Consider the following 14,432-nt stretch of genomic DNA (forward strand, 5'->3'; position numbering starts at 1 on the left):
GTGTGTGTGTGTGTGTGTGCGCGCGCGCCTGTCTGTCTAGAAATTTTTTTAAGGGTGACAAGCTGGCTCTTTTATACATTTTCTAGTTCCATTCCAAGCTGGTTGTGCTTCTTCTGGGAAACACAGTTTTATTTATTTCCTTTGAGGGCATAAAATATAATTGTCATATGACTGGCATCTTTTCTGTTAGCTATGATAATAGCTCTTAGAAGCCTTTTTTTTTTAAAGATATGCATGGTCTTCTCCACCATACATGCAACTACATTGTTCCAAGCACCCATCTGTGTTAACAAGCTTGCATCCCAGTTCAATACATGTAAGACTCAGAAGTGCAATGGAAGTTATTCTCAGTTAGTGTGCAACAAATTATAGCATCAGAGCAATATGACACCAAAAAGGATCCATGAGATTTGCGACCAGTGGTACAGAGTTGTAATAAACACAATACTAAACATAAAAGTTGTGTTAAGGGTGCTCTCGGATGTAAACACTTCATACATATTGAAGAGCACCCTGCACACTTTGCTATGGAAATTGCATGTGCTAGCTGACACATCCAAGGAAAAGATCATCTCTAATACGAAGGCACTGTTCTGCATAAAAAGAAGGCATCAGTAATGACAAAAAGAAAATATGTGATTTGCCCAGGGCTCTCCAGCAGCTCAGTGCCAGAAGGAAACATAGCATTGAATCCCTAGATACAGCTGTAGACGTTGATCATCATGCTGCCTGTAACCTATATTTCATTGGGAGGCAATCCAGGAGGATCATCACAGGACATTTCAGCTATGTAAGAAGCCCCGCAGTGGCTGAACAATGCACGAGCAGCAGCAGCCACTGGCTCCCTCTCTCACTGTGCTTTGCTGTTTGCTAAACACCTTCCCCTCTCCCTCTCAGTGTCTCTCATTCAGTATCTAATGGAGCATCCAGCTGGGTGGGCTAGAATCTGTCAGTCACTTTCAGAGACTGGAGCCTGGCTTGTCAACTCCACTCAAGGATGAGGCAGGTTCCAGGGGCATCACTGTGAATTTGGGGGGCTTTCTCCAGAAGAGTTACTTCAACAAAGTGCTTCTCTCTTGGGCACTTCAAGTTGATCTCGCAAGGTGTAAGAAGAAGAGTGGAACAAAATAAACAAAGAGCTGGGATCAGCATAGCCATGAAACAGTAACGTCAGGTAAGTGGCTTTCTTTTATTTCATTGTCCAGCAAGGACAGTTAGAGGGGGGGAAACTGCTTTTTCATTTACTGGGAGGTTTGGGGAAAGCTTGTGTTCCTTGTGTGTGTGTGCCTGAGCTTCGGCATATTTCACTTCTGCCATCATTTATAAAGCAGTGTTTTTGCAGCTAATTTTAGGCTGTAGATAGATTATAGTTTTGAAGGGAGTTGAAAGTGGTAAGAGGAAAGCTTTGTTTCCTGTGGTAGTGCATATGCACTTATCTCTTTTGTCCTACTGTCATCCCAGGTCAAGCAGGTTTATGCAGCACTATGAAAACATGCAAAACCTATGAATGGAAACAATGGGGGGGGGTGAGCTGCATCCCATGGAAATGATGCTTCATGTCACCTTCATCTCTCTGAAAAGGCAATTGTCTGACACCAGCTTTGGGTGTCAGTGGTACAGAGACATGTGCAGAGACATGTGCAAACAATGCTGCTAGTTGTTTCAAGATGTTTGGGAGATGAGGCTGGAACTGGGAGCTTGGGATACAAGATGCTGAGGACAGAGAAAGGTTTGGAAAGGGTCACTGCAGAGCAGAATTGTCTTCTCGTTGCCTCCAAAAAGCCCCAAAACAGTAACTCTGGAAAACTCTGCTCCCCTGCTTTCTATGCAGCTTTTGTAAAACAATCAGAAGTCAGTTTTAGTAGTTTCAGCAGTTACCTAGCTAGTTGTCAGAAGCCATGCTTGTGGCTTTAGCCACAGAGATTGGATTTTCAGAGTGAAGGACAAGATTCTTGCTTATTGTCATTGCTGGTGCACATTGGGATGCTCAGTTGCCAACTTGTTGCCAGCCTGTATCACATACTTACCCACATATTACCTTGCTCTCGTTCTCAATCTCGAACACAAGCAGAACTAAACAAGTGGGTCCGTTCTTGATCATTTGGCACTCTCTGCCAGCCTCAGGAATCTGCTTCTGCAAGTGCAGTTGAGCCCTGAAACACAGCAGTCCAAATCCACAGAGTGGAGCCACTGCTGGGGACTCTTATGTCAGGAAGTGCAATTTGGACAGACCCTCCACCTCTATAATATTTCCTCCTCTACTCTGTTCTTTTCTCCTCTTCCATCACTCTCCTAGTACTGTACTCCTTTTTTTAAACCAAGTGTCAGAACGCCTCTGCAGGGATCATTCTTGATTTATTCCTGGAAAAGAAAGTGATTCACTGGTCCAACTCAGGTTTTTAAAAATATTTTTATGAATGTATGGAAAACTCGTGCATCACCACTCTGGGTATGAAAAGGGGATCTTCCACAAATGAGCCATCTAATTAAGCTACTCAGATTTTGTCTTGCCATGGCTCTTCCAGACACCTTGTGAATTTGCATTGAGTGTCTCCACAGAACATCTGATTTGTTTTGACTCCAGCGCAATCCTATGCCTGCCAGCTGGGAGGTGCATCCCATTATTCCATGAAGAAATATGCTTAGGACTGCCCAGTATGACTTCCTAGATGTTTCACAAACATCTAAATAGAGTCCATGAGAAAAAGGCTTGTTCACATGGACATGCTTGGATTGGAGTGGCTCTTCTACACCAGTAGGCAGTCATGCCCAGTCATGAATATGCTAGAAGGCTGAGCAGTCCGCTTTCTTGGCTTTATGATCCAGAAGTATGAGTGTTCTCTTTCATTTCAAGCATAGGGCCTTTGCCTTTCTGAGCATGAAAGGTGTTCTAGGCTTTGAGGAGTGGCATGAAGATGGCACTGAAGTTTCAGGCTGTTCATTTAACTTCCAGCTTTGTGAATCATCTCTAATTTTCCACTGTCCAACATTTTCATCCATTATGATGAACAGCTGTTTTTACTCATCCCCAGAGTCAGATGCTTAACTTGGAAGAGCTGCAGGAATTTTGAAAAGAAAGATGACTGGGGATGACAGAGGTGGATGCGCAGGAGATCCTTTTATCTATCTCACACCAGATTTGTTGTAATACTCAAAAAGCAACATAGCTGCACATGTCATATATGTGATTGCCCCCTTCTGGCTGCATGTGGCAATACTCGGGGTCTCTCATGATCAGGATAGTATTCTGACTTCCAAAAGCCTCTCCCCTCCCCTTGGAGATATTTAACTCTTGAACTCTTGAAAGAAAGGAATTATATAGAAAGTGTCAGGCCATGATCAGACAACAGCCCGGTGCACTAACGGTTGAGCGATTTAGCACAAAACTAAGTGCAGAACGCAGTACTGGATATGAGGTTCAAAGTTGTGCATGATTCAAAACAACAGATTGCAACCCAGTCCTCCTGTTTGAAATGTGCTGTCCATCCTGACCCTGATAATCCTTTGATCTGCAATTTAGACAAGTAGGGGTCATTCAATTAAAGGAACTGACCTAGTTCTCAGTTCTATGTTACTTGCAGTGATACTCTCAAAATTACTTCCATCAAGAAGCACCCTTAAATGTTCTGTTCTTTTGGTGTGTGACCCTGGTCAAATCACTAGTATTCACCTTTGTTTCCTTTGAACCCTTGTGGGTACAAGGCATGAAACCCCCAGTGAAGAAGAGGATAGAGCTTACACGCACTGTTAAGTGTACAAAGTGGAGTTGCACTCTGATTACAACTGAAAAGTATCCAATCATATTATAGTATGTGAAAAATACTTTTACCTCCCCCTCAGAAGTGCAAAGCATTTTTATACAATCCCATTCTTCACTTGGAAATTCTGAATTACAAAGGAAACAAAGTACCTATAGAACAGGGCAGAGAGAATTATTTTCCCCCCTCTCTTGCTTGTACCTTCTCTAGTGATCCATCTCTGGCAGTCACTTTTACCAATGTACCACAGAAAGACTCCAGAATTTAAGATAATTACTCTCTTCTCAGACGTAGAAAGTTATCCTTAACCAATAAACCATATCTGGCATTCCCTCCCTCTTTACAATGAAATATTTAAAAAAAATTTTTTTAAACAAACCAGCATCCCTAGGGGGAGGGAAACAAGCAGAAATGGACCAAACAGTCATTAAGGGCAGAGCACTGAGGTAACAAAAGCAAATTAGTTACGACTGAGACAGAACCTTAAGTAATTACACAGAGGGAACAAGGAAAGGGAGGGAAGCCTTCTCGTCTAAATATTTAATTTGACAAAAATACTGGGAGGACTTTGCAATGATTTAAAGCTCATCCTCCTTGACTGTAGAAGCAAAAGGTAGATGCAAGCTGTTATTAGGAAGCAGCAAAAGAACTGGAGGAAGGATCGTGAGTAGGGAGATGAAAATGTAGGACTTATTTGTATTCCCCTCATTCCTCATGCTCATCCAAGTCGGTAATAGAAACAGTTTCCATCTCATGATAATCCTATTTGAACCAGAGAAAGGAGGCTGGTGTTTCTGAGTCCCTTAATTTTCAGTCTTTGACTAATGATAATTGTGCTTGTAGAGGGTCATCACTATGCGTGCAGCTTTTGTTTTTTTTCTGTTTTGTTTGAAGATCCAATCCGTGGTCCTCCCATTTCACTAGCAGGAGGCAATAAAACTCACTGCTTAGAGGAAAAAGATTTTAATTAAGGTGCTCTGTTCTTCCTTCTGTCTCCAGAGAGATTTTCCTGCACCTCTTCCTCATTTTTCAGCCCCTTATGTATTATTATTTCTCTCCTGTCTTTGAGTATCATTACAGGAAGCAATTTTAGGTAAGACCTGCTATTTGCAAATTAACATAATCCACAGAACAGGGCTGCACGAGATATGTCAAATATTAACAAGTAATTATAAAAGCTCTGGGACACCAAATTAAAATGTCCCCATTAGCAAGCTATTGTTGGGTAACAGGTAGAAAACAAAACCTGAATTAATGTGGTCATAAATGGCCCGCTTTATTCCTGTCAACAAACAGATGCACAGAAAAGAAAAAGAGTAATCAGATAGGTTTAAAGTCTACTATAAATTATCATTCAGACTTTGTCAACTAATTCTAAAAGTAATGAATATACTAACCATATTTTCATATAAAAGAACTTTGAGAAAATGTATTCAAGTTCACTTCTGTGACTTCCCTCTCACCCACAAAAAATAAAGCAGAGGGAGTTACAATTCTAGTTAAAAGAGAGTTCAAGCCCACAAAACAAATGCAGGGTTGAGGCAAGCTGAGGCATGGAGCAGTGGCATCATTGTTGCAAGCACAACACAATGGTTCACTGAGAAGCAAATAAACCTACAAAGGGACACCTATGTAGCATCTACAGAGGGACTCTGTAGGTTCTGCTTACCGATGTAGCAAAATCAACAGAGACCTATGACACCTGGAATGCTAACAATTATATTGAGTCATAATCTTTTGGAGACTCAAGGCCCAATCTTATCCAGACCTTCTGCTGATGGAACATACATTCTGGGCGCCATCCTAACCAACTTTCCAGCACTGGCATAACTGTGCTGGTAGGGCATGTGCTGCATTCTGCAGTTGGGGAGGGGGCAGTCACGGAGGCCTCCTCAAGGTATGGCAATGTTTGTTCTCTTACCTCGAAGTTGCATTACCCTTATGTCGGTGCTGGAAATTGGGTTAGGATTGCACCCTCTGTCAGTCAAAGGCCTGATTAGCTGGCCCAGCGGCCACAACAATGACATGCAGAGTGGGGCCGCCAACGTGAATGGCTGGCAACCATATGCATTCATGACCAAAGCAAATAGCCGCTACTGATACCTGGGCCATAGATGGGGGAGGATCAGGCTGTTCCAGGGGAGGAACCAGGGGTATGTTGAGGGAGGGAGGGGTGGTTCTGGTGGCCATTGTGCATGATGAATTCAACTTCTGTATCACTGCCCTGGAATGCTGGCATGGGTTGGAGGAGTCTCAAAGACCTATATGGAGCGAAGTAACCATGTATTTACTTCCTGTTTTGCCTGTTTTACCTTCTGTTCACCACCATAGCATGCAGCACAGCCTCCATGGCATAGCTGCATGCTATAGCATAGCGGGGCAGTCTGTCAATGCTCCAGGTGGGGTTAAGTTTTAAATGAAGTGTCTCTGTGGACATCACAAAACACTTGCTTCAGACCTTATCATCCCAGATTCACCCATTGGTGCCAGTGTCTGTTAGGCAATTTAACCCATTTCCACCCAGCCCACAGGTGTATACATTTGATTCCTGTTGTGTATATTAAACATTGGGCAGAAATGGCTTAAAAAAATCAAGGAACAGAAGAAGTGGAGGAAGCATTTGGAACTAATCTAAATGAAGCACTCTCTTCCTTGGTCATTCCAAGCAGCACAACTTTGTTGTCAAGCATGCTGAATTCCTGTAGCAGCTCCCAAGAAGTGTTATGAACATTATTTCACAGATACATGAACGCACAGACACTTTTTATGGCAGAACCCTAGACTCTGTCACTGTCTGGTCAGCCATGATTTTTCTCCATTTGTTTAAGGAACTAACTTAAATCACTGCATGCATTTCACAGGGTAAGGGGGTGGCTGTTTGATCCTCAGAATAGATACTACAGCAGGAACCAAGTTAATCACATTTGCATACCAACCTTCTTACAACTACTATTTTCAAACCACTTCTTCACAAGCAGTCCCACTGATTTCAAGGAGAAAGTTCACAGTGTGGTTTTGGAGGAGTATAGCAGGGGAAATGTGTAGCAGCTTCTTTTGAGTGCATTAAATTGAGTTGCTTAGGAAAAATGCAAAGCCACAATAATCACGTTTTTGGCTTCACATAAACTTTCTTCAAGCTAAGATAGAATGCTCAGAATAAGAGTTTAGGAAATCCCAAGGCTAGATATGCTATATGATTATTGAATTATCACTTGGAACTTCAAGACACTGCACTGATATTCACTGGAGATGACATTTATTGGAAGATATAAATTAGAAGCTGTATCTAGTGGTAGAAAGGAAAGATAACCTTATTATGTGGTACCTTTGGGCTACTTTGCACATTCATGCACTACACTTGATTGCACATCACTAACAGTGCAATTTCATTCTCAAGTTATGCAAGCTGGACAAGTCCCCTAGCTTCCTCCACTGTGTGTGTCTTCCTACCTGCCCTCATAGCTAACAGTACTGTCATAGAGTGGTTTATAGCTTCCTTGCCCTGAAGATGGCTAGAGGTTCTGTGAGGCGTGCTGTAATTGAGGACTCCTGAAAGTCCCGATGAAGCTCCCAGACCTGATGTTTGATACCCCTGTTCTACTGAATAACTTGGATAGGTTGATCTTAGGCATGTTTATTCAGAAGCAAGCCCCCCTGCATTCATTCAATGAATAAGTTCCAATGAACTTAATTGGAACTTATACCCAGTATGCATGTACACAGCACTGCAGCCTGAGCTACAGTCCTGGGTGAAACTATCACAGATACTGTCTTCTCCCACGGCCGTTATTGTTTATACATTTATCTTCTCCATCCTTCACTCAAATTTAATTGTTCTGAAAAATATAACCAAGGTCACAAGAGACCACAAGAGGCAGACGGCAGACCAGGGGCTGGCTATTGCTAATAGCTAAGCAGAAATCTGGTTTATCTGATTGCATCAGCATGGCATTTGGAGGGGTCTTGTTAACCATTCGGTTTTAGACAAATAGGATTTGCTGAACAAATAAATAAATAATTCAATTGGGGCTGGCCTTTTAGGTGTCTGGTTGCTATTAATTTTATCATGCATATAAAATAGGGTCTAAATGGATCAGCCATTATTTCCTGAGTGACCCTGGCAACTGGGTATGGAAACCATGAAAGTATGACACTAATGTGAATGAGGGGTGGCAGGAGTTTAAGGGTGAGGGTTAATTTGAAAGGCCATCCTAGATATGTCACCATAACTTGAAATATTAGATTATTCTCTCTTGCCTGAAATGTCATCCTTTTGGCTTCTTTTTACAAACATTTGTGCTTGTTTCCATATCCACAGGCAAAGTTGCAAACTTTATCCAAACCTTCAGCCCAAAGGCAATTAAAAAGAAAAGAAAAAGAAATTGTTTTTAAGCGACATGGGGCCACTTGATCAAACCAACAGCACTGCCATCCTGGAAGAGCTCATGGTCAATAAAAAGCGACCATTTGGCTGGCACACCAAAGGTCTTGTCACCCCTAGCCATGGACTCCAAGAATCCAGTAATTATCCAGTTATGATGGACAGCACCAAGATCTTAGGGGTGCAGATCATCCTGATAGCAGCCTACTTGCTCATCATCCTGCTGGGGTTCATTGGCAACTCCTTAGTCATCTATATGATTGTGAGATACAAAACCATGAGGACTGTGACCAATTTTTTCATAGCAAACCTGGCTCTGGCAGACTTAATGGTGGACACACTCTGCTTGCCCTTCACCTTGGCCTACACTCTGCTAGATGAGTGGAAATTTGGGGCTGTGCTTTGTCACCTGGTCTCCTATGCTCAAGCTTTAAGTGTTCATGTGTCTGTCCTCACCTTAACCGTGATTGCTCTGGACAGGTACCGGTGCATCGTCTTCCACTTAGATAGCAGGATATCCAAGAAGATCAGCTTCGCCATCATAGCTATTACATGGTTGATTGCTGCTGTCTTAGCCAGCCCACTGGCAATCTTTCGAGAATACCGATATGAAGACATTCCAACCATCAATCTCAGAATAGCAGTCTGTTCTGAGAAATGGCCTTCGGAAAGCAGAGATGCCACCATATATAGTTTATCCATGCTTATCTTGCAGTATGTTCTCCCTCTTTCCATCATCTGTTATGCCTACATCAGGATATGGTTCAAGCTGAAAAGCCATATCAATCCCTCTTCTCGGAATGACAGCCAATGCCGCAGAAGAAAGACCACAAAGATGCTAGTGATGGTGGTGGTGGTGTTTGCTGTTTCTTGGCTTCCCTTCCATATTTTCCAGCTTGCCATCGACTTAGATCTAGTGCTCATCTTTCATGAGTATAAACTCCTTTACACAGTTTTCCATGTGGTGGCCATGTGCTCCACTTTTGCAAATCCTTTGCTCTATGGCTGGATGAATAAGAACTATCGAAATGGCTTCCTCATGTTCTTCCGCTGCCAGAATAAGCCGGAGAGACTGTATACAGAGGGATCAATCCGAGGACGGTCCTATACTTGCAGAGCCACCACTGTGAATGGGAGCATCAAGCAGTCAGTTGGCAATGGACAGCTACCAACACAGGTTTAGTACACAGGCTACTGTATCCTCATAACGGGGCTGGAGCCTTGATGGTGTCCACCTAAAACAGGAGTCTTTTCTAAAAATAAAAATGTGTTGTGTTGCCAAAACGCTGTCGCTACCATAGCCAAATGGGACCACTGTGTGTATCTGTCTAAAACAAATAACCTCATGTACTGCCCATTCTGTTGCATGAAACAAGTGATTAATCCTTGCCTCGAGTTCCCTGTTGCTTCACATAAGGAGCAGAAAACATGTTGCGCACACAAGATGCTGTCATTTAAGAGATATGATACAATTTGATTCCACTGTTATTTTATGCTGCAGAAATCACTGGACAGGGTTATTTTCAGACATCCAGTGAAAAGGAAAGTATCAGCACCAGTACTTAAAAACCACAGGATAGTATGGTATGCATTAAAATTCACTGTATATTCTTCTAACTGGCTTGTTCTTTGGAATAGTCATATCATTTCATTCCCACCTACCCACCCCAACCTTTAAGACTCAACCATTGTTATTATATGGGCAACTCTTGATTAGGCACAAGGAGGTATGCAATACATTGATTCTGTAGCAGCTCTCATTCAAAATACCAAATCCTAAGTTTTCAAACCACTGTATGGAAGGCCAGCATCTCAAGTCTTCATTTGTCTCTCTAGCAGTGAGTGGCGCTATTAGGATGTGTCTGGATGGGCAGGTTTCCTTCTTGCTACTAGCAAAATTAGTATGGTGAGAAAGCAGTGGCATAGCTAATGATCGTGTAGCCCAGTGCCAAGCTCAAAATGTTGCCCCAGAAGTGATGTCACAACCGGAAGTGCTGTCACGCCTGGGCTTTTAAAAAATTGGAACCCACCAGCTCCCCCCAGCAGCTCACCACCCACTTGCTCTGCTGCCTCTCTCCGGTCAGTGGCATAGCTAAGGCATCTATCTGCTGCCTGGGGTCAAAGAAGATTTTGTAGCTCGCCCTCCATGACAAAATCAAATTTAATTAATTAAGTAAATAAATAAAAAGTTATTGGTCCTATGCTGTATCATAATAACATCTCATTGGCATTCAGAACAATCAGTCTCATAGGTCAGTTTGGAGTTAAGCAAATCCACTTTTTGTTCTATAAGGCAGTTGTGTTTTCATTTTCTGGTTAATTGGCCATAACTTTTGATAGAATACAAATATTCCAATGCAGTTTGTTTCATTGCATTCTGCATTAAATTACCTTTCCAATGATATATAACGTGATGGTATTATTCATATATACCAAGATTTTCACAATTTTGGTCACTAGTGTCAAGCTCAGCTTGTTGCCCCCTTAAAGTTTGATGCCCAGTGCAACTGCTACCCCCTGCACCCCCTTAGCTATGCCACTGTGAGAAAGTTAAGGACCCAATCCTATCCAATTTTCCAGTGCTGGTGTAGCTATGCCAATGGCTATCCTGCGGTGGGGTGGCAGTCACAGAGACCTCCTCAAGGAATGGGAACATTGTTCCCTTACCTCAGGACTGCACTGTGGCTGCACCAGTGCTGGAAAGTTGGATAGGATAGGGCCCTAAATCTACACTGCATCCCAAGATCAGTCACTGTGACCATTTTCTGGATGAAACAATGTCAAAATATGTCACAATGTCAATGTTCATGAAGTAATAATAATAATAATAATAAAACAACAACAACAACAACAACTAGGTATTTATATACCGCCTTTCTGGTCATTGGATTACTCCTCTGACTTTATTCAAGGCGGTTTACATAGGTAGGCATTTCTAAATCCCTCAAGGGGATTTTTACAATCATAGAGGTTCTCTCTTTCAAGAACCAACAACATTTCAGAATGTATCTTCCTGGTTTGGTCTCACTTCTGGCCTCCAGTTCTCCCACGCAGGCTGACAAGCAGCTCCATCTCTCACATGGAGGGCAGCCAAGACGCTTCTTGCTCACACCAAGAGCAGGTGGAATCACTCAGCTGGGCTTGTCAGCTGCTTCAAGGTCTTGCCATTCTCAGCCGTTCAGGGAGCAGCCGGTGACCTCGAACTGGTGACCTTCTGATGTTATCTTCGGGCTAACAGAGGCTCTGCCCTCTAGACCAAAGTACCTGCTCTTTGTTATTCTGAGCAAAAATCTGATACTGTAGAAGTATCTTTTCCTTCAGCATTAGAGCCTTTTCCTCTCTTTCTTAATATAGTGAATATTCAGGGGCCTGGCGGGGCATGCCCACTCTCGGGCCTATGACTGGCCAATCCCGAGGCAGCCACAGATCACTGTGGCTCCTTACCACTGTCCAGTAAGCCTTGGGAACACTTACTGGCAATTATGGAGGAGAAGCACTAGCCTGTTCTTCTTCCCCCAGTCCCATTTTAGTTACCAGATGCCCAGTCCTCCAATGCTGCATTTAGGGCTGTGACATACAGGACGGAGGGCTCAATCCTATCCAATTTTCCAGTGCCGGTGCAGCCATGCCAGTAGTGTATGCACTGAATCCTGGGGTGGGAAGGCAGTCATGGAGGCCTCCTCAAGGTCAGGAAGCATTTGTTCCCTCACCTCAGGGCTACACTGTGACTGCACCAGTGCTGGAAAGTTGGATAGGATTGGGCCCATAGTGAGGGAAAGAAAAGGACCATTAGCTGCTGCTGCCTGCTGTGTCCAGTAAGCCTTGCTATTGGGCCTTGCTTAGCTTACCAGGTGGCAGTGGGGACCAGTGGCTACAGTGACTCATCCTCATCTTCCCTCAGCACAATTTTACAAATTCTGGGTGTCCCTAACCGAAAATGGGCAACAGATAGGTGAGAGTCCTTCACTGCCACGGCTATTGCTGTAGAAGCTGGCATGAAGGAAGATCTATCTGCTGTCCAGTTCCCAGGGCACCATGGAGGAAGGGTAGCTGGTATGTGGAGGGTACTACTGGGGAAGCCTTGTAGGGCTTTTGCCTTAGGGTCCCCCAAAACTGAAGCAAGCAACTATATCTATGCACACAGTCACCTAGATACATTGATAATTCTGTACTTTAACATATAAAACACTAATTTTAGCTATTGCTGGCTACTACATGAACCTTCCTCTTTTATTTTTTTTGTTGGCAAATGGGATCAAATGTATTGAGATATGTAAATGTTCAATTGTCACATATTATGAAACACATTTTTTAAACCCTAGACCTCAGTTCTGGGAGAACAAGATACATACAGGATTTGACTCCCAGCTCCTAAAAAATTACATTTTTAATAGATCATAAAATGTTACAGAAGGGAGCGGGGAACACATACTCCATGCCACACTAAAGACGGACTGTCTTGATTCTAAGTACTTTCACACAGTGTCATCCTCTTCCTACTTCATGTCAAAGGACACTTAAGGAGATGCCCCTCCCTCCATCTGGTCCCCTTCTAAAGTTTCTCCAGTTCCATGACCCTGTTGTCACATATTTTATACTTTATACTTTAGAAGTATACTCTTTTATACTTCTGAAGGAATGGGAAGTCTTAGTAAAATAAAGGTCTCAATTTTATTGACTCCACCAATGAAGTACTGCAGAAAAATTTTGTCAAAACTTGCAGCTCAATCCTACGCTGGCTGGGTGGTACTGTAAGGTATATTGTGTTTGCTGCTTTATGGTAGTTGCAAAGCAGCCTCCACTGGTGTGCACTGCTGGGCTGCTGGTGGGGAAGCCTCCTAAGCACTGGTAGCTGGTTGGAGACCTGACAGAGCAGGTAAGGCTGTACCGGGAGTTGGAATGAGGTGGGGAGAAGGCAGAACGGAGAAGGGGTGGGTGGAATGGGACAGTGATGAAGGCAGGAAGGAGGGCAGATCAGGCCTGGGAGGGAGGGAGGCAGGTTCAGTGGCAGCAGCACACACCAAATCTTGACCCCCTTCCCAGGCCTGGGTCAACATGGACTTGTGCCAGCTTTTGAGCTGGCAAAGGTCTGAATTAACACACTCAATCCTCAGGGACTTACCCCACAGCAAGAAAACAAATGTGCCCCTAACCCGAGGAGGCCTCCAATGGTCCAAAATCCCCCACAGGATACAGTGGAAGCCATGCTGGCACTGCTGCATCACTGCAAGGAGATTAAGTTAGGATTGGGTTGCCCATAATAGGCGGTGTGGTGTTAGGTTAATCTCACCTTCCCCCACACAGAATATTTCACACAGCTGTCTGTAATGAATACCTGGAATGAACTTCTGTTTTGCCATCACTGCACATTGTGTTACTGTCAGTAACTACTAAAGTGCCATCCTTTTGCATGCACATTTCCATGTGACCAAGGAAGCCAAAAGCTGGACTGAGCAACTTAGAATCAGGGATGGGCACTTGACTCAAGGTAACTCAACCTGAGTTGTGCGAAAACACTGTTTTTGATGACTCGACTTGACTTGAGTCAGGGATGTCACTGACCCCAACTCGACTCAAGGCCAGTGACTCAATAAAAGAGTTGGGCCTTGAAATGACCCGAGTCCTGACTCTGTTGTGAGAGTGCATATGTTCTGACTTACTTTTTTCACCACTTCTGCGTCTTGCTGAAAACCTCAAGGGCTATCCAGAAGCAGGCATTCTGAAGGACGGCAGCAGGCATAGTGGGAAGGTTGGTTCCAGGAGGTGGGAACTGGGGGAGGGGGTTGAGAGGAGGAGGAAGGCTTAATTGTTTTTTGTTTTGTTTTGCTGTGAAGTTTTGCTAAAGGAAGCCCTTGACTTGAATTGCTGTGGGGGAGATTTCACCTTTCAAACTGTGCAGGGGAAAAAAGTGAAGCATCACTTCCATGTGCATCTTGGTGCCAACTGGGGACACTGCACCTCCTCCAAACAGTCAGTTTTATTTATTTTAAAAGAGCATCCACTTGGAATCATGCACAATGCACACAATGCACACGTGTGTGCACATCTACTGTGGTCCTTTTTTAATACCCCAGTGCCCTTTGGCCACAGTTATGCAAACATGTCTGCTCATGCCAGTAGGGACATTGCGGCTGTCTGCTTTTCTGAGGGACTTCAAGTTCAGAGTTTCAGAAATCTCCTGTGCTAGATTTCCATTGCCCAGAACTAGGAGAAGTGAATGGCGAAGAATCTCATTGCCCCATCTTCTTCACACTGAAAACCCAGCATGGTAATCCAGTGGATGGGGGAAGAGG

General features: G+C 43.6%; 1 protein-coding gene across 1 annotated transcript; it reads left to right on the forward strand.

The window, feature by feature from the left end:
• The first annotated feature begins 922 nt into the window (after positions 1-922).
• Positions 923-9,836, forward strand: LOC136641418 (neuropeptide Y receptor type 2-like). Its single transcript, XM_066617194.1, has 2 exons — positions 923-1,174; positions 8,077-9,836. Exon 2 carries the CDS (start codon positions 8,156-8,158, stop codon positions 9,320-9,322), a length of 1,167 nt encoding a protein of 388 aa, XP_066473291.1. The 5' UTR covers positions 923-1,174; positions 8,077-8,155; the 3' UTR covers positions 9,323-9,836.
• Positions 9,837-14,432: the final 4,596 nt, after the last annotated feature.

The sequence above is a fragment of the Tiliqua scincoides genome, chromosome 2, assembly GCF_035046505.1.
Source record: "Tiliqua scincoides isolate rTilSci1 chromosome 2, rTilSci1.hap2, whole genome shotgun sequence".
In the NCBI taxonomy this organism is placed as follows: domain Eukaryota; kingdom Metazoa; phylum Chordata; class Lepidosauria; order Squamata; family Scincidae; genus Tiliqua; species Tiliqua scincoides.

Excerpts from the sequence above, each read along its gene's own strand:
- LOC136641418 (XM_066617194.1), top strand. The coding sequence starts at position 8,156 with ATGGGGCCACTTGATCAAACCAACAGCACTGCCATCCTGGAAGAGCTC.